General features: G+C 41.2%; 4 protein-coding genes across 5 annotated transcripts; 2 read left to right on the forward strand and 2 right to left on the reverse strand.

Moving 5' to 3' along the window:
- Positions 1 to 8,146: 8,146 nt before the first annotated feature.
- On the forward strand, positions 8,147 to 12,259 carry amh (anti-Mullerian hormone; the record flags this gene model as incomplete). Its single annotated transcript, XM_083888216.1, has 7 exons — positions 8,147 to 8,267; positions 8,909 to 9,112; positions 9,187 to 9,353; positions 9,439 to 9,550; positions 9,628 to 9,724; positions 9,814 to 10,235; positions 11,853 to 12,259. The coding sequence occupies 7 exons, from the start codon at positions 8,147 to 8,149 to the stop codon at positions 12,257 to 12,259; spliced, it is 1,530 nt and encodes a 509-aa protein (XP_083744342.1).
- A 176-nt stretch (positions 12,260 to 12,435) lies between these two features.
- Positions 12,436 to 14,848, reverse strand: LOC310926540 (uncharacterized protein). 2 transcript variants are annotated; one of them, XM_083888692.1, is made up of 5 exons: positions 14,708 to 14,848; positions 14,385 to 14,424; positions 14,157 to 14,291; positions 13,711 to 13,787; positions 12,436 to 12,958 (listed from the first exon to the last, which is right to left on the reverse strand). In XM_083888692.1, coding segments are annotated over exons 2-5 (330 nt in total). In that variant the 5' UTR covers positions 14,386 to 14,424; positions 14,708 to 14,848; the 3' UTR covers positions 12,436 to 12,841. The 2 variants fall into 2 exon arrangements, with proteins under 2 accessions (XP_083744818.1, XP_083744817.1); XM_083888691.1 differs by having other exon boundaries at positions 14,148 to 14,291.
- A 1,208-nt stretch (positions 14,849 to 16,056) lies between these two features.
- Positions 16,057 to 22,489, forward strand: oaz1a (ornithine decarboxylase antizyme 1a). The gene is given in 6 exon segments (XM_083888683.1): positions 16,057 to 16,245; positions 19,951 to 20,017; positions 20,019 to 20,105; positions 20,789 to 20,964; positions 21,112 to 21,197; positions 21,833 to 22,489. Coding segments are annotated over 6 exon segments (666 nt in total). The 5' UTR covers positions 16,057 to 16,126; the 3' UTR covers positions 21,964 to 22,489.
- A 924-nt stretch (positions 22,490 to 23,413) lies between these two features.
- On the reverse strand, positions 23,414 to 26,041 carry LOC310926116 (inactive tyrosine-protein kinase PEAK1). The gene is made up of 2 exons (XM_083888217.1): positions 25,428 to 26,041; positions 23,414 to 24,672 (listed from the first exon to the last, which is right to left on the reverse strand). Exons 1-2 carry the CDS (start codon positions 26,013 to 26,015, stop codon positions 23,632 to 23,634), a joined length of 1,629 nt encoding a protein of 542 aa, XP_083744343.1. The 5' UTR covers positions 26,016 to 26,041; the 3' UTR covers positions 23,414 to 23,631.
- Positions 26,042 to 27,852: the final 1,811 nt, after the last annotated feature.

Below are 27,852 nucleotides of genomic sequence, written 5' to 3' on the forward strand. Positions count from 1 at the left end.
GAGACAGACAGGTTTTCCTCTGCTCCCACATGCTGTTGTTCTGATTGAACAAGGTAAGTCATTTTGTGGGTTTAGATATAAAGTGTAAAAATAGTGCTGGATGATGAAGTTGTATTTTGACAGTAGCCATGTTTCCATTAATGTGTAGCACATTTTAACCACATGTTCAATGATTTGGTATCAGAAAAAGAGCCTTGATACTGTTTGTGATTCTATCAACTGCTGGAAAACAAATATTGGGACTTGGCCCGCTGAGTTGAGCAGTAGGTGGCGCAAAAATCCATGTCACAAAAATAGATACAACCGTTTGCAACTTCACCCATAATAATCTGAGCTCCTGTTTTCAAACCATGAGATTTGTGATTTGACCAGCGCTGGTTTGAGTTTTGTCACAACGTTACCTGCAACCACACACGTGGTGGAAGATACCAGATATCAATCACACAGGTGTTATCTGATATAAGCCATGCTTTATCATCCATTTCCTCTTAATGGGACCATGATATACAACAATCCCCAGGAAAATGTTCACTCAATTTATGTCAGTAAACTTTTTGTGCCCCCCCCCCCCCTTAGATTTCCGTTCCATCCTAAAAGTTAGTTTTGCATGGTCATGTTTCATTGTTGCTTCAGTTCAGATAATATTCGCTTCTAATTGAGGAAAGTTGTCCTCTCACCCTCGGTATCCACAGTTTCCATGAATTTTCATGTCTGAAAGTGGCAGTCACCATTTGTTAACACTGTCTTTTATTCACTTAAACAATATTTTAGATCTTTTTTTTAAAAAACAGGGTGATGGAAGCAGGGCTATAATTGAATACTGCTTTGGTTCGTGTATTTCCTTAAGTGTTGAATCCATTAGCCACAGAATCACTCGTGTGTTGATGTTTTCTTCTCTCTTTTTGCTTTGATCCACCAGGTAATTGATGAAAACTACCTCAAGATGAAATCAACTATGCAAATGTCCAGGTGCAGACCAAGGCACTGTCCTCACTCGCTGGTGCTTCAAAATGTCTGCACTAACCAACCCAAGTGGGGTCTCTGACACACACACACACACATAGACACACACAGACACTCACCAGCACCACCACTATGGTTACCTTAAACCGAATTCATAGGTACTGGTTGTTCTCATGCAAGGACAGTTGTCATGTAACTATGTTTGAAGGTTTTACTTGATGGAGAACAGTTCTGGCTGCTGCCCAGCACTGACTTAACTGAGTATTCATGTCTGGTGGTTTAACATTAAGGTGCTCAATAGTCTGATATTTTTTCATTTACTTGTCTTACACACTATTACAGCAACTATTGTTCGGCAAAATAATGAGAGTGGCTTGAGGGAACGTTTAACAACACAGTCCACCTTCCTGAGCTGAGTCTCATCAGGTGTCCCATGACTTCCTTCCAAAGTTTCTATTTGTGTGCGTGTGTGTGTGCGTGTGTGTGTGTATGGACTCAAACACACCCACACCCACAGGCCAGTTCATTGAACTCTGCATAGATGTCATGCAGCTTTTCAACTCTGCATGATTCCTCTTCCTTCAGTGAAATTCAGTGTTTGTTGCAGCATATTTGACTATTAAGATGAGGAACTTCATATTTTGGTCTAAACCTCACACTGGATAGTAAAACGTAAGATGTAAGTTAGTCTCATGTAGCAAAAAAAAAAGTTCTGGCTGAAGCGTTGACGTCCCATTAACTTTGGTTACGTTGATAATTGACCACATATTTATATTAGCTATTACCAATCTCACAAATATCGAGTATCTACTGATACCAATATTATTCCGATAGTCATTTTTAGACAATTTATGAACTATGAAGCTGTTAACAACTAATTAGTAATTTCAGACACAATTCTCCAACTGTGTAACAAATATTGTTCTCCCCCCAAAAAAGAAGATATAAACAGCCCAAACATGACTTGCTGGTTTTTATTTACGTTATAGTCTGTGCACAGTGAAGCATGCGATATATATGATTTTTGGATTGGATCGGATCTTCCATTTTTATCTGATCCAGTGATTTTGACGAGTATCAGGCTGATACTGACCGTTACCCTAATTTATATTGACAAAATTTAAAGCTGTGGCTTTTTCACTTGGCTCAGTGATGCTGTGGTTAGCAGTGGTGCCTCACAGCAAGAAGGCACTCCCAGTTCAACCACAGCCTGTCTGTGTAGAATTTACACATTCTTCTTGTTCTTCAGCTTCCTCTCATAGTCCAGAGACATGCAGATTGGGATTAGGTTGATTAGACACTCTGAATTCAGGTGATAGAATGGTAATCCACCCAGGCTGAACCCTGCTTCTCACTCAGTGTCAGCTGGGATTTTGGATGGATACTATTAAGTCTCTTTACCCAAAAAAACAAAATGGTACAAACTTTGGAAAGCACTACCCAAATTGCCGTCTTTGCATCAACTGGGGCAAAAACTTTTAAAGGTGCAGTGTGTCGTCTTTATTTCTTTATAAGCTTCCCCTTTGAAAAGTGAAACCCGCTGCTGTAAAAACATGGTGGCTAAAGATGACTGTCTTTAATACAATTTAGAAACTCTAAATGTCGTGTAAATGCTTCACTAAGCACTAAGTGACATGCTGTAGAGACATGGACCACCACCGTCACGTGAGGGCTTCACATAACTTCCACACTGAGTTTATGAAATAGTTGTTTATAGCAAGGAGGTCAATAAATCAGTACACATGAGCTTTGTTGATGTAGAAGAGGTAAAAACGCTACATCCCGCTGATATCTGTAGCTCTATTCAAGGTTGTGATAATGGTATCAAGCTGACCCCTACATGATTCTTATTTTAAAGTGATGACACACTTACACTAACACAGTTAAAGTTAGTATATTGTATTTCTCCCCACAAACCCTCCTAAATATAACCTTTAAGTTTACACGCTGGGTGCTTCTTTAGTGTTTCACTTCTAATATCAGATATACAAACATATCAGTAAACCCAAAAAAGCCTTTTTGACATTAATTAGAAACATTCCACATTTCCCCATAATAAAGGAAGACCTGTGTATGCTTTTAAGTTCTGTCGTATAACATAAAATAAGTAAATCTGGTGAATTATCAACATTTCCAGGGGTGTCAGTAACGCTGAGCCGAACACATTAGCACAGTACATACTTTTTAATGGTTTTCTTTTTTAAGAAAAAAAAAAAAAAGACCCGATGAAATGAAATGGTGCTCTGTGTTTGGTGTATTGTTAGCCACTCTCTTGTAGAAACCCTCTGTTAGTGTCAGGGGTGTGTGGCTGCACTGTTGTTAAGTGAAACTTAATCCAGGTGTAAAAGGAATAACGGTAAAACCACAGGAGATTTAATCGTTTCTCTATTTATTAATGTTTTGGTTTTTTTGCCTTTTGGACATTTTGCTAAATCACACTACTCTGTAGAGCCACAGCAGGAATTTTTTTAAACTCTTCTTACGCTGAATTTAGTCCTATTTATCTCTGCTGTGGGATCAATGCAGCTTTAAGCAAAGTGTGTAAGGACATGTATCTGTGGAACTATTTTCAACAACACACACACATATACACACATACACTCATGCATGCAAACCCCTCACACACTGGGAAAACACAATTAACCAAGACCACAACAAACTACTGGACTCTGTCTACAACTTTTATGTTTTTGCTTTTGTAAACATTGTTTGTACTGTGAATGTGATCCATTCTCCAACTGTATAGTTGTGTATAATTTAGATGATTATATTTATGCTGTCTCCATTTGCCTTGGTATTTTATTTGTTTTCCTCTTTTTGTTTTGTCTCCATTTGCCTTGGTATTTTATTTGTTTTCCTCTTTTTGTTTTGTTTTTAAATCCTTAATTGTGTGGACATTTGTAGAATGCAAGTGTGTGTGTGTATATGTGTGTACTTGACTCACAGTCTGAAAATAATGGTGCTACGTTTGGACTGTGCCTGATCTTATTTATTCTATAGTGAAAACAAATGGAACACTTGGTGCTGTACACAGAGACATTTGTTTGTTTGTTTGTTGTTTTTGGCGTTTCCTTTCTCATATTTAATATGCTATTATCTGGTTCTTTGAATGGTTTCGTGTACAGCTGCCGACACCTTCTTTTCCATAAATACTACTCTGCGTCAGGTGGCTCAGAGTACACAGGTATAAATGAGGGGGCCTCGCTTCATGTTTCTCACGCAGCTGTCCTGTCAACAGCAAGTTGACGATCTACACGTGAACAAGACACACTGTTTTTGTACATACGTTTTTTGTTTTTTTTCCATGGATGTCTCCATTATAAACTGAAAGGTATATAAAATGTTTATATATATATATACTTTAAATATATGAGGATATATGGATATATAAATATAAATATATATATATATATGTAAGTAAGTCAATAGGGTTCTTTGAATCGAGCACCCTTAAATTCAACCTGTTAAACAGGAGGCTGGAAGCCAGAGAGAGTGAAGCGTTGCCACCACACGACCTTAACACACGGTGTCCAACAACACGGCGACACAACAGCGTTTGTATCTTAGTGCTGCAATTCACAAACTGTGTCTTTTTGACACACAGAGGTGCTGTGACTCCAAACTCTACTGTTCCAGCTCGAGAACTGTTATCGTTTCTACTATTGGATGTTTTCACGTCTGTTTCTGAGTAATTTTTTTTTTAAGATAACCAACCTAGGTTCTAGAAATGGTGCTTCTGTTTGTGTACATCAAGATATACCAACTCGGTCTCTACTGGTGCATACACACCTAGGTGTCCACACACACACACACTGTCTGCCCTCCCGTGTAGTGTAAGCATACTATGAGACGTGATGTGAAACACTTGTGTTAGCGTGTATGTGCGCGTTGTGAGAGCAGCCAAGCTTTTTCCCTTTTCTCTCGTTATGGGAATTCACTTAAGCTCCAGTTTTGTGTGTGTGTGCTTTTCTTTTCCCCACTTGATGGTGCATATCTAAGAGAAGATTAGAGTAAAAATCAAAGCTTTATAGTGAACTCCTGTCCTGTTTGTAAACACAAATATGGTCCAGAGAAAAGAAAAGCTTTGTTTTAGAACCTGTTTAGACAGGATTAGAATCCATCTGTTACCAGCACTGAGGTCCTTTGTAATTAATGTCGATGCTGTTTATGATTTTCTTATTCTTGATGTTTGATACGATTGCAATTACATGTGATGCTTCAGATTCCTGTCAGTTTTTTAATACTACTAGTCAGACAGACGGCACGGTGCTCTCCTTCACTTAAATCAAGGAAATTGCAGCTAATGATACTCATTACACATTGGTCTTCTGTCTTGCAGGGCTTTATCAGTAATAATCGTCAACACGATAAAAAAAACATTTTGTCGGCTTTCTGGATGATCGGGTCCAGTGTAAGGAAGTGTTTCTAATTTGGCAGCAGAGCGTCGTGGTGTGTGTGAAAGTGAGAATAGTCTATGGAAACACTTTTTACAATCAGTGAAAGGGATTAAGTACTTTGGTGCAATAGCATGAATTGAAATTTCAGCCTTCTTTGCAGTTCTCCATCCTGGTACATAATCTGCAGGTAATCTGTGAGAGCTTTAGCAGTCAACGCTGTTTACTCTAAATCCCGCCAAAGGTCTAAACTCAGGAACTTTCCAGGTTGCTTGAAACGATGCAAATCATTGTCTTTCAACTATTGCATGTCTTGAACCTGTTCACCGTCGGGTGGCACGATGAAGTCCCTCTGTATCCCAACTCAGGACCAGTAAAAGCTTTTTAGTGAACGAGGTGAAATGACCCAGCTGCCTTGTCAGAGCTCCTCAGACTGATTCTCACCGTCACATACATCCAGCCTCTGCAGTGATATGCAGCTTCGTAACGCTCGCTCAGAGCCGCTTTGATCTTTAAAAGCTGTGAAATGGCGACGACTTTCGGCATCTTCCTCATCTCACAAATGCCTCTGTCTAGATTTGTCGATTCAATTGAGGTTCACTGTCCTTTGGGATTCCTCTCGTTAGGTGATTTTTAAGGAGGGGAGTAAACTGACCATGAAGGACAGACTTGAACTGAAGTATGTGTCTTCTAAGGCCATGACAGGTTTGAGGTGCAATAACAACAAACCTAATTTCCAAAAGACCCTGGGCTTTCATGGAAAACGTTGTTACTGTTTGGTGTTGGTGCTTTTATCCTAAGATGTTATAATGGAACATGGAATAAATGTTTTGGTTTTTTTCCTGCGTTTTATAATTATTAATAAAAATGTTTCATATAATATTTGAATTAATTTTCTTGTGCTGTGGAGTTGTATGTCTGAGTCTATTTTTCTGCTTAATCTCATGATAATAACGCTAAAATTCTTCTTCTCCTAGTAAGGTGCATTGCAACTCCAGATTCGGGGAGGGGAGGGGGGTCCAGTGCCACCCCTGCCTCTCCTCTAGCTCCGCCACTGCTTACACCGCCATCACTCAAGTAACACTCGCTACAGTCTGCCATAACATGCATCGATTGCTCCGTTAACCCACGATTAACGGACCCATCTACTGTTGAGCGTTGGCATGGCGTCAACAAAGCCCTTCTCTTTCAATTGTATGGAGCGATATCGAGCATTGCACTGCATTGTGGGTCCCCCCGCTTCACATTGTTGTTGGTGCATGTAGCAGAGGTCGGGAAATGTTCCGGTTTCCAATCGTCAACTCGAGCATCAGCAAGTCAAAACGCGTCATTGAGAGTATAGCAACACGGGTGGTCGCCAATCAGTTTGAGAACACGGTGTCCAAGTGCTGTCCATGTAAATATGTCCTCAGAATCCATTGACGCACCCCTACAAATGAGCCCAGCCCCCGTCACGTCTCAGAGAAGACCTCACAACAAGCTTTTCTCATGTTCTTGTCGGGAAATAGTGTTAGATGTAGTCATAAACACACTGATCCAGATAGTGTCCGTCAGCGTGAACATGCAGTTCTCCATATTTCTAGAAACCATGGAAGAATCGGGTGAACACGTGCTTCCATTCCCACACTCCTCACACGTGGAAGCTGCCTTACAATGTTCTCCGTTCAGTGTTGAAAAACAGGATAATGAGCAATTCTTCTCATTCCTCGACAGAGATTTGCAATGTGGCGAGAGTGAGCCTTGGCTTTATCTGTTGGGATGCACGTCCACTAATCAGCCCCGAGACCTTGACCGTCTGCAAAACAAGAATGCAGCTGTGAGACCAGTGATGGGAGGAACAGTTCTATGAAAGGAGGCACACAGAGCTCACGTCTCCATTCCTACACTTCACCCCCCAAACTGCAGGAACTACAGATAAAACTGTACACAACAATCAGGACAGGAAATTACAGGGGTGTGATGCTTTATCATCACCTTGTTGCGACTATGTTCTGTATCTGTTTCTCTTTTATGTCAGTCTGGTTCTCTGCTGGTCTGACGTGTTTATTAACACACACATCGCAACTACTTGGGGGGGCCCGTATAAGGACAATGTGTTCTCTAGCATTAACCATCTTAGCTACATGCCAAAGTCTTAACCTGCAAAAAGTCCTTTAAATGTGTGAGGCCCACTTAAAATTACTTTTTTTTTACGGTTGCATGCTTTACATTTTCTTTGTGTTTATTTGCTCAAAACTAGTGCAGTGGTCTCAAACCTGCTGCCCTAAAGATATCAAGTTATGAATACTTTCTTTAAAAAAATATATATTGTTGCATATTACAAACAACCACTTGACCACATTAGTTCTCCTTCATTCAGGTCTGATAGTATTGCTTGACAACGCATGTTTTCAGATACAGGACACAGCACACAACTATTCTTACCTTGTTTCTGTTCAAGAGGAACAATGAAGTTACGCACTGCAGCTTTAAATAGAGCTCTATGGAGCTCACTGTTTTTCTTCTCAGCCTGTTTTAGTAATAGATTCATTAGAATGTTACAGGAACCTCGTTGATCTCAAATTATTTATTTGTCCTTTTCAATATCTGAGGAGAGCTCTCACCCTGAAGGTGAAAAATCACCTCAAACTGAAGCCACGCTCTAAATAATTCAAGGGCACGTGATTTTGCTGCTTGGGCAGTGTGTCAGTGAGAGTGAGAGGAGAAGGTGGGACTACAAAACTCCCATTCTCTGGAGTTTGACCCATTCAAAGGAGAGCGGTTGAGGTGTGACAACACAGGCGCACATCATGTTGCTTGTGAACATCCTCTGCTGTGGAGCGCTGACACTGTACTGGAGCTGGATCTGTGTGGGCCCAGATGTCTCACATGGACAGCAGATGATCCAGGACCACAATCCTACAATGACAGGTCAGACCTTACACCGGTGAAAGTATTTCAGTCGTCATATACTGTCATATAATGCAAGTGTGATGCTGTTGTCAACAGGGGCGTAAACAGCAGGATTTGCCTGGGTCCCTGGATTGGGGGGGCCCAGCTGGGAGGAGTTCAGCTGATTATATTAGTATAAAAAAAACTACTTAGTCAGAACTGCTTTAAATGTTTTAAATAATTGTGTTCAGGAGACTACGGTGGCCCTGGAGTGCCAAACGCCACAACATTAAGAAAGCACAACAGAATTAAAAAAGTGATTTTGCATTTTCTTCTTCTTAATGTTTTACCGGTTTTGTATTATTTCTTTGTTTTCTCAATGTTGTTGCGTTTTCTTGATGTTTTAGTGTTTTTGTTATGTTGTTTTCTCTTAAATGTTGTAGTGTTTGACACCTCAGGGCCACCGTAGGAGACCCACCTAACAAGGCCTCGCACCATGAAAAGTAGTGGCTCCTCAGGCACTATGTGACGTTATTATTTATTATAAGGTTGACATTTTTTGAAGAACAATGACGTGTTCTTTCATTATGAGTGTGTACATTTGTTTTTGCCTCATTAAATCAAAGGAGACGTCGCAGGCAAACCCTCGTCCCCGTCCGCACTCTCTCCTTCCGCTCCAGACGATTCGCTGTGCTACGTGGATGACGTCTTTGCGGCGCTGCGCGAAGCCGTGGGGAACGACGGTGAACTCGTGCACAACAGTTTTACTCTGTTTGGGATCTGCACACCGTCTGACAACTCATTAGACTCAGCCTTGCAGGAGCTCGCCAAGGCAGCGAGCGGAAACCCGAGAAATGGATTAGAGGTTTTGCATCCAACAGGAGGTAAGAGATCTGTCTGACTGTAATCATTGTTTGTTTGTTTTAAATGTGAAATGGTTAATTGTTTTCTTCGTCAGTTCTTGTAGGGGAAGATGACGGAGGGACACTCAAGATGACATTTGACCTCCCGCAGTCTCCTTTGCTCAGGCTGAGCTCTGTACTGCTCTTGACGTTTGAAAGTCTGCTCAAAGGAGAAGACCTGGACGCCACCTTCACGTGTCACTCTCTGCAGCCTAACTCACAGGTACAATCTATTTGTTTTACATCTAGAAATATTTGGTGAGATCAACAGTTCAGCATTGTAGTTTTCACACTGTTGTTGTTTCCAGTCTGTGTGCATTTCAGGAGAGACACGGTACATCCTGCTGACAGGGAAAGCGTCACAGAGCAACGACGGTCAGAAATGGACCATTTCTGTTGAGCCAAAATCCGCTCATATGAGTAAGGTCCCGTCTTCTCATGGTTTCATCCTCTTGTTTCACGTGAACTCACTCACCTCACGTTTACTCTCATTGTAGAGCAGAACTTAAAAGACATCCTTGTTGGTGAAAAATCCGGAAGTAACACCAACATAACTCCACTTCTGCTCTTGACTGTGGGAACTGACACAAGGTTATTTTATTTCACATGTTCTGTGTTGACGTTCTTACCACAGACTACGGTCAGTGTTGCTCATGAGTGTTCAATTTTTTTTTACCATATAGAGTTTCCACTTCTTCCTCTGCGTCCTCGCAGACCTTCACTTTCCTCTGTGAACTGAAGCGGTTCCTGGTCGACGTCCTGCCTCAGGACAAGCCTGTGTCCCCTCAGCTCATGCTGGACTCCTTACAGTCCTTGCCTCCTCTGTCACTGGGCTTATCCTCCAGCGAGACCCTGTTGGCTGAACTCATCAACTCCTCATCCCCGACCGTCTTCTCCTTCAGGAAACTGGGCTCCACGCCTCAGCTGCCTCATGGACAGTTGTCCCTGTCTCCTGCTCTGTTGGAGGAGATCAGGCAGAGGTTGGATCAGAGTGGGGTGCAGGTGATGGAGTTGATAAGAGAAGAGGAGGTGGGTCCCAGGGCCACAGAGAGGCTGGGGAGACTCAAGGAACTCAGTGTGTTACAGCAGAAGGAACCTATGGCAGGTAAGATTGTCCTACAGCACACTCTTAGAAATAAAATTGCTAAGTAGAACCATATAAGGTTCTTCGGCATGTGCTCATAGGAGAACCCTTTTTGGCTCCAGCAGGTAGAACCTTTATATAAAGGTTCTACCAAGAACCCTTTATTCAGGAAAGGGGTTTTAAAGGGTTCTCTGGATCAAAATGGTTCTTACTGGAACCATTAGTGTTACCAAGAACCCTTGAAAAACCCTTTCTTCGGGAGAGAGTTTTTCAGAAGCAAATGGTTCCAGGTAGAACCTCAGCCCTTGTAGAAGGAACCCTTATTTCTAAGAGTGTAGTGTTTGCCCAGTATTCTCCGCTCATACTTTTCATGCCCACGTGTCTGCAGTGGTCCGCTAGGGTCCACGTGACTTATATGTCATCATCTGCCTGCTTCCTTGGTGGTCCATGCTGACCGAACACAGACAACTTCCAGCTTATGGGGGCTGAGCTTTGATGAGAAGGTCATTTCTTCCACATAGCACTTTTAGAGTAATCTGTTTGACTCCCTGATGAAGGCCTGTGTCGATGAGTATGCGATTGGGTAGTTGTTTGTCTCTATATGTGGCCCTGTGATGGACTGTCGATCTGTCCAGGGTGAACCCCGCCTTCCGCCCTATGTCAGCTGGGATTGGCACCAGTGTCTAAGGATGAATACCAATTCCTTGCTTAACCCTCAATCTCAAAAATGCGCACTCCTGCTAGTGCAAGTGCTGTCCCGATTCTCAGAAAAATTAATTTGAGGGGCAAGTTTAAGGGCTGTATCGCCCTCAATATTGAGATTTTCCCAGACCACCCTTGGGAGCAAGGGCTACCCAGAATGCATTGCGTGCTTTGATATAACAAAGATGGCGCCGAAAGCAGCGAAACGAGTACGCTACAAATTAAGTATTTTCTTTGTTAATAGAAATATGATGTATTAAAATATAAAATATTATGAAACCCATTGTATTATCATAGTTTAGGCCCATATTATGGATTACTTACATCATTGTTGCGTAGCATTTATTTTTATTTTACAATCTTTTGTCAATAGCCGGCCGGTGCGGACAAGCGACAAGTTTACTTTTCAATAAGCCGTGGTGTGCGGTAACTGTCAGCTGAATATGTCCGTGGTTGTGGTATTTGTATGAGTATCATCTTATAACTAACTGACAACCTAATAACTTGACTGACAAACGGATCGTAATAAATTATCCTGACGTAAATGTGTTTTTCTTCTTCTTTTTTGGAGTAGACAGACTGGACGCAGCTTTCGCGTTATTCTGCCCCCCACAGTCTGAAGACGTATCTGCATTTAAGGGGTGTCCCATTTCTAAGTGGCAAAATAACCCTCAACACTTGGTTTTGAGGGCCAGTTAAGATAAGTGTTGAGCTTGAGGGTTAAAATTGAGGGTTAAGATAGGAATTGGAATTGGACCTAACACTTCCCTCACGTATAGGATAAATGGTAGAAGATGGATTATAATAATAAAACATTAGAATACATTGTAATTCCTTAAAAATTAGTGTCTATGTCTTTTTCTCTAACTTTTCCAGCTTAGAGAGCCCATGTTGCTGCTTTTTACCTGACGTTTCCTTGACCTCTGCCTGTAACAGGAGAGATCCAGTACCGCGCCTTTCTTCTGCTGAAAGCCCTGCGGACAGTGGCACAAGCATATGAGCTGCGAGTAGGTCAGCGCACCACCAGAGCAGACCCCAATAACCCAGCGAGGGCCAACGCCTGCGGCCTGAGGAGCCTCACCGTCTCCCTTGAGAGGTTCGTCGTGGGTCCAAACACGGCTGTCATTAACAACTGCCGCGGCTCCTGTGCGTTCCCCATGGTCAGCACCGTCAACCACGCCGTCCTGCTCAACTCCCACATCGAGAGCGGGAACGCGGACGAGCGCGCGCCATGCTGCGTGCCCGTGACCTACGAAGCCCTTGAGGTGGTGGATTTGAACGAACACGGCACTTACCTCTCCATTAAACCCAGCGTGATCGCAAAAGAGTGTGGATGCCGCTAAGGCTTTAACGGTCACTCACTGTCGTTATTAATACACGTGCACATGTTTATTTTATACACCTGTGTGGAGTAGTACATGCACACAGCAAATGTTAGCAGATAGTTGTTATTGTAATTTAAATATGTGTATCACCGTCTTCCATCGTTTCTATAATAAAGAGTCGATGTTAAATCAGGGTAAATTTAGTCTTTATTCATTATCCTAGCTTAGCAACTATTTCATCTTAAAACAACAGCTTTATAAGGATTTTGACATCTGAGGGCCAGAAAGTACAAGAGTAAACACTGGACTGTAAATGAGTTTAAAAAACTAAAATGTTGTTCAAAACAAAGGTTCATCTGAAACATTTTTTTTGCACAGAAAATTAAAAATAGAGTTGGTTTCTTCTGGTTGCTGAAGTCTGAGAGAGTCGTGCCTACAGAGGGCGCTCCTGTTCAGCAGAATTACATAGGGTTGCTTTAAGTCCACATCTTACTGTTTATTGAAAAGATATACAGCATTTTACCATTGCATTAATAAATGCAACCTATAGAAAAATGTTTCTTCAGAAACCTGCCGTTGACCTTTCACCCTGCACGCTTGTTACTCTTTGGGTTTGGGTTTCAGGATTGCTTTGTTGCCAATCGGCTTCTTTCTTCTTCGTATCACTCCAACTTCTTCAGATTTCCACCACCACATCAAACTATCCCATAAGTTGATCTGGAGGCAGACAACAGGAGACAACATATACATTTATTCATAAATATCTTTGGTAATCCACATGCTGAGTTTAGATTTTATCTCACAGGTACAACTTAATAATTTAGCTTTGTTGCACTGATGCATATTTTGTCTTCAACTATGTTTGATTTTTGAATTGGTTCAACTCTGACCTTGAACTTAAAACAATCAAATCCTGCAGCAGCTCCACATGGAGACTGGTACAATGAAGAAACAAGATGTCTATGAGGCCTGAGAAACTATCCACAAGTCCGAAAGTTTGGAGTTTTCCATTAAAACGATTATATAGACATCTATATTTGCATATTTACACATTCAATTTAGAAAAATGCTAGGAGTTGATTTCAGGGCACACGGAAACTGCTCAACAAAAGCTTTATTTGAAACTGTCATCTTTCAGCGCCACAGTTAAAGTAGTAGTATTTATACCAATTAATAATACAAATCAGTGAATATGGAGCTTACTTATTATTATTTAGTACAGTTTTTTTTTTTTTTTTTACATTTTTTGCTTGAGATTTTGCTTGAAAATATGAATTAACTACAATATTTTATGTGTAATTAATTTTATTCTAGGCCTAAGTGACTGGAACCAAACAAAATTTCAACAAAGTGTTCAAACTAATTCTGATTCTGATTAATTTGATTGATTTGTGAGAAATGACTGATATGACTCTCAATAGAAGAAGTTGGCTTTATGAGAGCTTGACACCTGTGGGCACACAGTTTACCTGAGTTATTGAGCCGTCCTGCAGACTTCCAATGAAAGACCTAACACCTGTTGCCTCAACAAAAGAGTCCACAGCATCTACAATAAAAGAAAGTGAAAAAGACACTTAAGGAGGAGGAGGAGCATTTTTTATTTTGTTTGTTCGTGATAAATGTAAATGTAAATGTAAATTTATCAGTGTTACCACCCACTGCTGTGGAGAGAATAGTGGGAGAGTTAGTTTACTGGGATAAACGTTAGGTGGTGCCACAGTCTGTGTCCCCACAAACGGAGAAAACTGATGATGTAAATAAAGATTAACAGAACGGCACAGACACCACTGCATGGCTCCTTTCTACATCAGTGTATGAGCTGAGCATCTGCTATACAGAAACATCAGGAATAAAATCTTAGAATGCAAGTGAATACCTTGTGTTTTCTTTGAGTGTGTTTGCTTACAGGACTCACCGTGCACCTCAGTCACCCCCGAGGTCACCAGCACGACGACCAGTGTCAGCACCAAGCAGCGGTTCATCGTCAATCCCCTCCATGGGTTCGGGACATCGCTCAGACTTGTTATGGAGAGAATATGTTCGTAAGACACTGATGGAAGACACACAACAAAAAGGTCGGATACATGTTGTTTAATCCCTGTAAAATGCACTTGGTTGTTTTCAGGCTGAGCATGTATCTTACTGTTGATGTTTTCAGAGGTTCCAACTCAGTTGAAGTGAAGCTGTGAATTAAAATGAAGAATTCTGTTTTTTATTTCAATCCCCTTTTTGCACAGTGCATGCACTTGCACTGCCGCACACACACACACACACACACACACACACACACACACACACACACACACACACACACACACAGGCGTTCACACTGTAGCTCAAACAGCTTAAAATAGGCACTTGCAACTACAGTTGCACTATGATTCAAGCAGAGCGCAGGGTTTAGTTTTAAAATGACGCTCTGAACACACACACACACACACACAGAGAGACGGAGAACAAACTCACCTGTGCTGACCCTTCAGTCGTGCTCCACTACTGCACTGAAGCTTAGAACAGATGTATTGATGATGGTGGTTTCTGAAGTGCAAACACCAGTGACGGTGTATCACACAGCCGGCACCATGTTCTTCTGCTCCTTGATTGACAGGCACAGATGTGGTGTTGAAAAAAAGAAGATGACATTTGTCGTTTGCTCCAATACGGTCAATACTAAAAGCAATTACTGTGCCTTGTAATCGGCTCAGTGATAACAGCAATCGTTAGATTAGATGACAGGTGGGATAATATAATGAAATTCTGACTAATATTACAAATAATATATGTAACAAGTGTCATTATAGGACTGCAGTGGTTAAAGGTTATAGATATTTCACATATTCACCTGTACCTGTGGTGAAAGTACAGCTAACTCCACTATATTTTTTTATTATTAAATATTATACTTTTAGTGCCCGAACCACAAATTCACTATATTTCACACACAGAAACAATAAGGTGCTGGTTGATCGCATTAGAGGAATAACAAAATGTTCTCCGGTATCATGGGCTTGATTTTAACACATGTAATAATTTAGTAAGTATGTATATATAAGGCTATATATATGCCATGGACATTTTAAAGTGAAATAAAGGAATAAATTAAAAATTCACATTTAATTGTTTTATTGTTTCTAAAGGAGTGCCTTTCTAGTGGACAAAAGTGACCTTGCAACTTTATAAGATGACCTTGCAGCTTTGTTTCATATGGGTGTCTTTCAGGGCCGGCCCAAGGCATAAGTGAACTAAGCCGCTGTTTAGGGCCCCGTGACTACTGGAGGGCCCCCAAGAGCAATTAACTGTTTTTACGTAGTTGTCCGATGTGATTATTTAACTTTATATTTTATTTATAAACCATTTTTATTACCTTGTACCGGGTGCCTCTGTTGATTTACATTATTATTTAAGTATTTGTTTGATATTTATTTGTTTATTTTATTTAATGCTGTGTTTTTTACATATAAAAGGCAAACCTTTGTATTACAGGAGTGTATTTTGAATCCCCCCCCAAAGATTGTGCACATTTTTAGATTTTCAGACCTTATATATCTTAATATTTTTTATTTATAAACCGTTTGGTTTTATGTATTGATTCTCTGTGTCGCCAGTAGGGGGATATTGTGATTTTATGTATGGCAACACATGATAACACAGTATATTGCCTCATCCCTTGCAAATACTGTTAAAATAAACGCATTCAAACATTTTAAACACACATTACAGTCAGGTGTGTAAGGGTTGTTCAACGGTGTGATATTTTGTTTACAGTTGCGCGTAAGAACGCTGAGGACACTCCCATAACAAATACCGCAGCCTGTGTCGACTCTCAGCCCCACAGTAGGAGACGAGGAGAGGGCAGAGAGAGCAGCTGGTGTGGACGCAGGCCGGATGGTTAAATCCAACCTACAGACGATTTTGAATAGTCATTGTTTTGTGAGAGAAAAAGAGAGAAACTTAACCGAGATGCCTGTTATTGAGCAATCAAGTAATAAAACTGAAAGCGGGAGGTACGTTGATGTCGTAGATATATATGAATCTCTGCATGCTACCGCGGCCTAGCTGCTAAAAACGGTGTCGTGTATTTCTTGTTTACATAACATGACAACTTTTTCCCAGTCGAGGTTTTTAATCACATTGCTATGTCACATTGAACTAAATATGTTTATCCAGCCTGTATGAAGTTTACCGAACATACGTGTCAAGCAAGAACAACAACAACTGCTGCTAATAAACACGCTCTAGCTAGCTATGCTAAAGCTGACGATTAAGCTAATATGCTACACGCTACAGGATTGATTATTTGCTATCCAACTCGCTGCTGTTAACAGGGCTGTGTGCTGCACCTGGCCCCGCTTTTTTGTAAATTCTGTTTGTTTAAAATGACTCGGTTTGAAGAAAAATATACATTAATTTCCCCCTGTTTATTTGCGTTTACTGGTTTAATTAACACCTGGTTGTCAACGCAGAGAAATTGCTTATTGTAGTAAGGTAACAGCACATTTATTATTTATTATTATTATTATTATTATTATTATTTTTTTTTTTTATTGTTGTTGTAGTTTCGCTTTGCTCTTGTCACAACAGAGCCAGTAAACATTTGTGGAAGCTTGTGTATGAACCTGTATCCTCTACCCCGAAAAGATGCTCCAGTGCTGTTTTGTTGCGGACCAGTAATGTTTAACCATATGTTAAACATAACCTTTACTTTGTGCCTTAACCAAACTCGGTGTTGTTGACATCGTGGAGACATTTGGCAGCACTGTGGACTCATTGTTCGCTCGTTTGTTTCCTATTGTAAATATGCTGTAGAGTAGACCGGAGGTTGTGAGGGAATACGGCTCTCGGTGTTAAAACCTTGGCACAGGCGGTGTTTTGTTCGCCTTCGTCGTGTCACAGCAGCGTGATTTTGGTCGAGGCTGTTTGTCTGGTTCCTACTGTATTGTGAAGGACTCGTAGGAAATTTCCACTGCACCGCGAAGGAGGGGGTGTTGTGGTACGATGGGGAATTTTGAATCCTGTGATGACATACTGTACACAGTCTATTCCTCGTAAATATAGATTGGTTTCAAACATGTTCTGTTTTCCAAGTGACCTTGACTTTCATGCTAACTTAATATCAAATTAAGTCTATATTATTGGTGTAGCTCAGATTCACAAATCATTTTTGCCTCAGTGGGCTTTACATTGTAAAACGTTTAAAAAAATGATTTTTTTTATACACTTGATCTTTAACACTACCCTTATGATCATAGTGGTATTATGTTTATACATACACAGTCATAATAGTGGTAGCACCTATGAAAAAGCTGTTATGTAATAATCCATTGAAAACATTGTTTGTACAACACTCTTCATCCATCCATCATCTACCATTTTATCCTCCACTGGAGGGTCCTGTGGGGTGCTGTCTCTCATCTGACATAGGGCGATAGGCGCGGTACACCCTGGACAGTTCGCCAGTCCATCGCAGGGCCAAATATAGAGACAAACAACCATTCACTCACACCAACACTCTTCATACACACATTTTAACACAAAATGTTTCACTTAAAACCACAAAGCTAGGTTCAGACTGCCACCAAACCTGATTGATTTATGTATTCTCATATCAGATATTAAGTGCTCAAATCAGATTGGTAAAGCCAATCCTGACCTACTTGTCTTCATGGGTTGCTTTGGTAAAGATGAAGGTGGACCCACATTTGTGGTGCAGCTTTCAAAAAAAAAGAAGAATGCATTAAAAATGGAGGTGTAGTATCATCATCTGTCTCCAGACTGTCACCCTGTCAAGTCACGTGCAGAATGATTCAATGACATTGGAGACTGGTGTATTTAGCAGCGCTCAATGCTGTAGGCGAGGCTGGTTTGGCCATGCTGTGTAGTATAATTGAATACTTCTGGTGCATGTGTCTTCTTACAAGTTAAGCAAAAGACGAAGCAACCAGGATGTTTAGACTGAGATGTATTGAGTTTTGAATTGCATAAAAAATAACATGCATACTTATGTGATTTGAATCAGATTTGAATCTGAATCTCGATATGCAATTTAAGAAAAATAATTCAGGTAGTCTGAACACTGCCAGTGATAGACTTGTTGATAAATAAAAAGTTAAAGTAATAAGCATAATTTAAATCAACAGAATAGTGACTCAGTCTGTTATTAAACATCAGTGCCATGTTCTATGTTGACATAAGGCTGATGTCATCTTGTACGACCAGCACTTTACTGAAACAATACGTATTCGATGATATCCGGGTGATGAGTAGTTGTTTGTGTCATAATGTATGCAGCTATGCTCTTGCACAAGCTCATGAGACTCATTCCTCATGTGACCAGAGCAGCTGTATTTTCTAGAACAACCCATATTGTGTTTGTTTCTGCCTGCTGTCGACGTAAGGGTTTCGGAGGTTGCTGAATGTAAATAATAATTGAAAACCTGACGCCGCTCTGTGTTATTGTTCCTGGGAGAAAAAAAGAGGCACTGAAGGTTTTATGTAACGATGATAATTAGTTTTTTTACATAAACTAAGAAAGGAATATAGGTCACATCCGTATAATTGTGCAATATTTGCTTTGCATTAAGCAATAGGTGGGGCGCTGCAGATTCACTTGGTTGGGCTGAACTGTTGGAGTGACGTGGTTTCTCGTTTGAGTTTCACACATTTTCTCCACATAGAGCACAGCAGTGGCTTTTGCGAAAGAGATAATCTGTGGCTGTTTGAGAGCATTTGAGCCGCTTTTGCTAATGGGTTTTGTTTCCCATTTGTGTTTTGAAAATGCGCCTTAGCTCGCCACTGTGGAACATATGCAGCTACACATGCAGACATCTGCACCAGCATGCATTATTAATTCTATAGCCATTGGGTTTAGATGGCTGATCTCGCCTGTTAAACTTGGGATTGTTGATGCTATTAACAGTTACTGTTGAAGAAGAATAGACCCTGTTTATCCTGTTATCCTCCCTCAAGAACCACGTGACAGGCTTTAAGTTGGTTTCCAGAAACTCTGCTACACAACTCAACTTAATTATACTAAGTGAAATGTTTCTCTTGGACTTTAACAATTACATTTTCCACATGATTTGTTTGAAACAAGTATAGGATGTGGTCATGTCACACACATCTCTCTTGCTTCCTGCTTCATGAATATACACAAGTCAAATGTCCCTTATCAGTAATGGTGTATAAAAAACCCGCCTGTGCCCAAGGCCTGGGTTATACTTTCTGTATTCAGTGTCCAGAAAGAGTTGCTTTGGATTTCTGGGTTCACGTCAACTGAGCAAAACTTAAGCTCAAGTCTTCTTTGTTTGTTTTACCAAAACTAGAGCACGTCACCAACTGGTCTACAGAGTGTAGTATTACAGAAACCAGAGTGACCAGAGGGGGCTTGGGGTTATTCTAGCAGGTTCCACACGGATCACTATTGAAATTGGAAAAATAACGAAATTCACATCAATTTGACGTCTGTGTGCATGTGGAAAGAATGATCCAAGGCTAAAATAGGATCAGTTACTGATTGACTGACTGAACTTGTACCCTGTGTTGAAAGACTTTAGCAAATTATTTAATATTTCACAGATGAATCACTGAGCAGTATAATGTGTCCCAGGTCAGCTGTTTATATTGAGAGTTTGGTGAGGAGATTCTTTGTACAATCTCTTGTGAATATTCCGCTTTAAAATGGCTCCGTCTGCGTTTGTTTCACCCTGCAGTATCTCCAGCCCTAGGAGGTGCTCCCACTGTTGCAGTAACCCGTGTCCGGGGCCTCTGTGGTGCTCCTGATGCCCCTCACCCACCCCTGAAGATCCCAGGTGGGCGAGGGAATGACCAGCGGGATCGCAATCTTTCAGCTAAGCTATTCTACTCTGTACGACTTTTAAAATACTTTGACTGTTGAATGACATCTCTTGTTTTGCAATGCTGCAGTGTATGCATTTTTGCATGTTTCTAGATATTTCAATGTCATCATGTCAAGGATTTTTTGTCTTCTCTGTATTGGTGTAATTGGTGTCACTTGGCGCAGCCAACATGAAATTTTAGTTTTTCGTGATCCCATCTCATTTAAATATTTGTCACATTTGGTGTGAACACACCTTAAGGCTTTAGCCACGTGATTTATGTCCCAGATGTCGTCGAAATTTAAAATAATTTTTTACAGTTCATTTCGTTACTGGCGACATCTTAATTTGTTTTTCCTTATTTATAATGATAATTATCATGATTGTTCTTGATAATTCTCTTAAAAGGACATTTTCCAGGAAATGCGCTTCCATTCTGCTCTATAATACATGGCAATAAAGTGGAATTAAATTCTAAATTAATTTAGTTCCTGAGCTAAAACTCCTCTCCCCAAAGCACACAACCTGCCTCTTTTATGTTTACTCTCCTTTATTTACTTAGAGGTTCCTTTGTGTGTTTAACCATTTGGCACAGCTGTTATATTTGAGTGTTTGAAAAATCATAAAAGCACAGGTTTCTGTCTGCATTTGTAAACTGTAATTTTAAATAAAGGTGTCTCACGTTGTCTCACGTGTCCCTGCGTTCCTGTAGGATGCTCAGTTACTGGTTCTTGAGGAGCCTCCCCCCGCCAACGGCAGAGTGCGCTTCTTGCTCTTTGAGCCTCGTCGCCCTGAAGGCAAGCACTGTGTCTGGAGGGCGGCGCTGAAAGGGGGGAACCTTTACGTTGAAATCCCCCCTGGAGCTTTGCCCGAGGGCAGCAAAGACGGGTGAGAAGTCAGCAAAACATTTGGGTTGGCAATGAAAAGAGAGAAGAAAAAATGTTTTGTTTTGTTTTTCAAGTTACACACCATTTTTTACGCACGATCACTTCTGCGATACATTAACACGTTTGTGTTTTCTTTGCCTCTTCACAGGTTAGCTCTCCTGCTGGAATTTGCAGAAGAACAGCTGCAGGCTGATCACGTGTTCATTTGCTTTCACAAGAACCGTGATGACAGAGGTAAGACGTTTTATTTTCACATGTTTTCATCGGCTGTTAATGTTTCATAAGAGTTTGATAAGGAACTGGCAGTTTGGATTTTCACCTCCACGAATTGTCACGTCTACAGACAGGGTTTATGTTGTATTGATAACATCTGTACAACATGAAACTTATATTACATTCATTCCATACACTTATGTAACTTATCCTCATCAACTTATAAAACAGTCACATGTACAGTTCTGTGCAAAACCCTCTTACCCACCATTAGATTTGCTGTTTTATCATCGCTATAATGTAATATAATAACGTACAGTATAATTCAGTCATTTCTCAGTCCCTTTATTGGCACACACACATAAAATACAGGAAACATGTATGCAGTTTTAACCAACACATTTTCAGGGGGGGAAAAGCCTCTACTGGTTAATAAAGTATCAAGTATTTAGTGTGAGCTCCCCTGGATCTCTTTAACCTTGAGTGTAACCCATATTAATGTTGCTGCTAAAACCTGACTTCTGATGTAGCTCTTCCCCCTGAGGTCCCTCTAAATGTAGTTAAATGTACATACTGTCATAAATACACATGTTTTTTGAATATATTGGACTCAAACCATAGATATTAAATGTGTGTACATGTTTGGTCCTCCTCAGCATCTCTGTTGCGTACATTCAGTTTCCTGGGCTTTGAGATTGTGAGACCGGGTCATCCCCTCGTCCCTTCCCGCCCCGACGCTGTCTTCATGGCTTACAGCATCGAGCGAGACTCCTCCGATGATGATTAAAAACAATAAGAAAACAAAAACACAGCTGAGCAGTTGCAAATGTTTGTTGTACTTATTTTGATTCATACCCACACATCTTTATAGTTTCTCTTTGGAAAATGAGTACAATGTTGACGTTTCAGTACGGTTGAGGTTTCCTGTCACAGTTTCTTGTTTTGTTTTTGTTTTACCTACCGTGTGCGGTGTGTTATTGATATTTGCACTAGGGTAAGATGTTCATTTACCAGGAATGTAAAGCAGGCGCCCACATAATATCAGGGCATTGTGTCCTCACCACTGTGTTGCCCTTCATTGTGTGTAGACTTCCTATTAACCCCATCATCTCGACAGTGTAATATTTATGATAGATTTAAATCCAACATACTCGTGTAAGTAGATGTTTTCAGAGTAATTATAGGTTGATTCTCAAGTTTGGTTTCTTTTTCTTTCTTTTTTTTTTAAATGTGTGCATGATTTCCATTGGTTTTAATTCACTTGAGAAAAATCTGCATGTTTTAAACTGTACTTAATAAAAAGTGCTCACCTAGACACTTTCATCTGTGGGTTTTTGTTGAGGTTAAACAGATCTATGACCGTTTTAGAGTTGCATTATGTGGCTTCATATAAATCACACCCAAACAGAGGATTGTTATATAGTCGTATATTGACATATTTGTTAATATAAATTCTGTTATGTGCTGTAAAAGGTTTTCAGGAGTTTCTTCAGGCAGTTGGTGAGTCTGCCACCTTCTTAAACATTGATTTTATTTAAGGATAAGTAAAATAAGTATCTGTGTTAATTATAATTATTCATTTGAATCAATTGTGACTTAAAGCAGCACTAGGCAACGTGTGCCTTTTTTTTTTAAAGGTGCCATATGTAAGAATGTGGCCAAAAACGGTTACTACATTCAAATTCAAAATACCAAGGTCTTTTAGGTTTCGTTTTCTGACTTAACTGGCAACCCGTGGTTGCTCGGCAGCTGAGACTCTACTGACTGCAATGATTGGTAGGTGGCGCCACATGCCAAAACATGATTTCAAAACAAACCTAGTTTGCAGTCTGCAAAATATTTTTTTTAATGCAAATATTTTGGCTGTACTGTTGTTGTTGGTGAGTTCAGTTTGTTATATGAACATTATTCCTGAGTCTCTGACACATTAGGAGGATTTTATGGCCAGTTGGTCTAGATTTATTACATAATGCACCTTTAATAATCAGGGATGTTGAGTCCGGACTACTTTTACCCAGGCGTGTAAAAAAAAAAAAAAATACACACTCAAAAAACAAAGCATGTGATTCGTTTTATTATATTTAGAGTGTTTCAATGAAAACAACAAAAAACAAATGATATGATTGCAGTGTGTGTCAAAAAGCGGAGTGGATGCGTATCAATGGACATTATTAAGTAGTAAATCCCTGGCCCTTTTATTGGTATTTACGCTGTATACCTGCGTATCAGGTGGACTCCACTACTGACCTGAACCTTTGTCCTTAATCTCTGTACGTCTGGCTGGATAGAAGTTATTCTTAGTGTTGCTGAATAACTTGAAGTGCCAGTATAAGTCCATGCAAGTTCAAGACTAATGTTGAACTGACTGTTGAAAGAAAAATCATTCCAATACTATGATGGTAATGCGAAATGTGTCTGATTAACGCACACAATGCTCGACTACTGGAGAGTCATTTTAAGACGGACGTCCTGTAGATGCAGGGGCGTCTTCAAACAGTCGTCTGGTCACACTCGCCACTGTCTCTGGGTCTGTGGATGACAGGTACTGTAGGCACATATAGTCGTCCCAGTCCAGAGCAGCCTGATCTCCCATCAGCCCTCTCTCTGCCAGCTTCATCACCAGCAGAGCTCGTTTGACTGTCAGCCAGCAGCTCACTGCTGCTGTCTCCGACCTGTCGGGACTAAAGAGTGTGCCACTGGGGCCCCAGAGGAGCACCTGAAGCGTGGCCACCATGTCCACGATCTGGAGACTGTTGCTCTCATTCTGGAGCAGAGAGGACAGGTGAAGAAGACCTCTTTGGTACTTGGATGGACTTGAGTCCAGAGATGAGATAGAGTGCTCTTGTGGGGCCAAGCAGTATTGAAGCAGGGCCCCAATCTGGGACTTTATGGAGGGAAGGGGATGAGGTGCAGACTGCGGGTTTAACACAACACGAGGAGAACCACGCGTCCTCCATAACATCTGGATCCTCCCTTTACTCGTCGTCTCGTCCCACTCCACGTCTTCTTTCAATCTGCCCATCTTGAAACCTTCCCCCTCGCTCCTTTCTCTGCAGGACCACACTAGAAATATCTCCCGGGGTGTGAGCTCAGCTGCGGCGGCACTGGTGCTGTACAGATGTTGTGAAGCCATGAATACCTGCAGCAACACAACACACACCTGTCTGTCCCAAACCAAAGAGTCTGAGCTCTGCAGGGAGCTGCTCTCCTGGACAAAGTCCTCCAGAGTGGCACGAGGCAGGTCTCTCTCAACACTCACAGTGAACCCTTTCTCGAGTAAACACTCCACTGTGGTCACATTGCTGATGCCAGGATCTGTAGAATACTCTGTGCTGCCGCCGTCTGGTGGATGAGCAGCAGTGCATCCCGGTTCGAAAGCAGTGGAGGGATCGCTCCTCTGCAGCTTGATGGTGGGTGTGAAAACAGCAACCACATTTTGCACATTGACATGTGACAGCTGGTGTCGGGTTGGATTCTCACTGGTCTGTTTGTACGCCTGCAGAGGGAAAAAAGGAACTTATGACCCATGCAATGCAAAACTTTTTAAAGATCCAATATGTAACACTGCTGTCTTTACATGATGCATTCCTTGCACCAAACCACCGCTCCACTACCAATTCATCCCCATCAAGCTGCTGAAGGTCCTGTGATTATAATAATATTATGATATATTGCTGTTGCAGCCATCTTTGCTTTACTAACACAATGTCGCTGTTGTGCTTCTGCTTGGCCTTTGTCAGTGTTTATGTAAAACAAATATCACTTCCTGTGCAAAACACAGTTATGTCACCAGGCAACACTGCTGTAATGAGGTATACAGAGAGAGAGAGTAGTGTGAAACGGATAGGCACATCCACAAATAAATAATAATTATTATTAATGGAGAATCAACGATGTGATAATGTGCTGTGTGTCGTTTGATACTCAGGCCAAAGACGTTGGTCAAGCTGGTCTTTGTGGACTCTGCTATGCTAGTTATGCACAACAGCTTTAGTGTACACAATCTGTTTGTGTTGCGGTCTTTTTCTGCTGCACGTTTGACACCTGATGGCAGTTAAGAGGAAGTGTTTTTGCGATTGCAACTCACTCGCTAATTCTGATAAAGATCTTGTGTGTATTCGTGCTGAATGCACGCTCTGGGAAACACACAAACTGTGCTGGTTTGCACACATGTTCAAGAGCAATTTAACTGCAGGGAAACAGACTGCAGAGTCTGTTACTGACTGAAACAAAGAGCTGTAACATTAATACCTTTAAGCCAAACACCCTCCCTGGGAACTTGGGGCTGTGCAGGCTGTAGTAGAAACTGTTTCCAATCTGCTTTGGCTGACTGCCCTCGTTCAGCAGGAAATCCTGAGGCTGGTATGACCTGGCATGATTGTCTGTGGCTTCATCTTGCAGCAGGATCCCAGCCTCCATGTTCTGCACCACACTTCTCAGAAAGAGTAGATGGCAATGCTGAATCCCCTGAGAAACAGCCCTGTGGTCATTGAAGCTGTCGAAGAGCTGTGGCAGATGTTCGTCTGCTGTGTCAAAGGACAGCTGGGAGAAGGACAGCGAGGGGACAGGACTCTTTCTCGCCGTCTTAACTTCTTTCCCACATTGATGGACGTAGCTGCCGGCTACTGGTGCCAGCATGTACAAAGGGTTGTCGTAGTTTTGAGGGTGCTTCGGCAGAAGAGGCAGGGGAGACCAGGGACACTGTGGAGACAGGGCACTGGTGGCAGGGAAAGAGAGGGTGCGAGCAAACCTCTTCTTTGGAACAGGCGGTGGGGTCCCGTCTGAGAAGAACCTCTCCTGGTGACGAGACGGATCTGAGCGACACAGTGAGAGGGACATGGGTCAGACTTGAAGGACAGTTTGGAACACAGCATCTCTAGAAGGTCGGTTAAGGTTAGACGGTTGTTTTGTAGCCTTAAAATAAGCCTTTTATATGTACTTTAGGCCAGGGCCTTGCTTTACGGTTTCTGCCATCTTGTGCTGCCATGTTTCTACCATGTTACTATCTCTTCTGCTTCCTATCCTTTCCACTGTAGTTCCATGATACACTCTTCACTACTCACAGCAGTCTAAACAACTCGGCTAAAGTAGCATGGCTATTTTGCTTTTCCACTAGCGTTAGCACCAGCTCAGGCGGGGTTCCAAGCAAGCTGAGGCGATACTATGAGTGACGTCATCAGACTGCCTTGCACTGATTTTTCACAGGAAGAAGCACAAGAATCAAGCCATACAATGCCGAAGTGTACACGCTGGGCTGAGGTTCTACCTGGAACCATTTGCTTCTGAAAAACCCTTTCCTGAAGAAAGGTTTTATTTCAAGGGTTCTTGGTCACACTAAAGGTTCCAGTAAGAACCATTTTAAAAACCCATTTTAAAAGGGTTTCAGGTAGAACCTTTTAGGGTTATCCTATGAGGACAAGCCGAAGAACCTTATATGGTTCTACTTAGCACTTTTTTCTAAGAGCGTAGACCAGTTAAAAAGACTTAAAGGTGCCATATGTAAGAATGTGGCCAAAAACAGTTACTACATTCAAATTCAAAATACAGAGGTCTTTTAGGTTTCGTTTTCTGACGTAACTGGCAACCCGTGGTTGCTCGGCAGCTGAGACTCTACTGACTGCAATGATTGGTAGACGGCGGTAGGTGGCGCCACATGCCAAAACATGATTTCAAAACATAAACATGATTTGCAGTCTGCAAAATATTTTTTTAATGCAAATATTTTGTTATGTTATATGAACATTATTCCTGAGTCTCTGTGTATTAGGAGGATTTTATGGCCAGTTGCTTTAGATTTATTACATAATGCACCGTTAACAATCCAGAAAATGTGTCATAATCTCCAACATTTAGCAATGAAATGTCCAAAATTGAGTGACTGCGCTGCTGAAAAAACGTCTATATTTAAATGATGATATTTTATGGGAATGTTGATGATGAACCAAAAAAGGAAATAATTCGATGATGATAGGGAATCGGTGATAATCAAGCAGGTTTTCAGATGTTACTTCCTCTCTTTCAGTTCTCATTAATCTACAGTATGTATGGACTGAGAAGCCTGAACCACACACGTTATATTAACTGATGTATTTTCACAGTGGCATGTACCACTCTGAACACCTGAAGCCACTTTGTCGTCCTGTAAACCCACCGTAGCGCTGGTGTATCGGGCACTGGGCCGCATGACAATCTGTAGGCTCGACGAAGACGTCGTTGAATGCATCGCTTTGAGCCTGGAGTCCAACAGGACTGAGTGTAACACATTCAGCCTCCACACTGGAGCGACTTCTGAGAAAGAAAACGGAATAACAATCACTTTTACCTTTAACCCTCAAAAAGTCAGTCTGGACTTTTTTGTTGTTGCTTATTTTAACCATAAAAGGGCAAAAATTCCTGTGAGTACACTTTCAGAAAGGGCTGAGGTTCTACCTGGAACCAGTTGCTTCTGAAAAACCCTTTCCCGAAGAAAGGCTTTTTCAAGGGTTCTTGGTAACACTAATGGTTCCAGTGAGAACCATTTTGATCCAGAGAACCCTTTAAAAAGGGTTTATAAAAAGGTTCTACCTGGAGCCAAAAAGGGTTCTCCAAAGAGCCAAAGAACGGTGGTTCTACTTAGCACTTTTATTTCTAAGAGTGTAAGTGCTTTTGCAGTTAAAATAGTGTATTCAATATTTAA

Source organism: Microchirus variegatus, assembly GCF_963457635.1.
Source record: "Microchirus variegatus genome assembly, chromosome: 4".
NCBI classification, from domain to species: Eukaryota; Metazoa; Chordata; class Actinopteri; order Pleuronectiformes; family Soleidae; genus Microchirus; species Microchirus variegatus.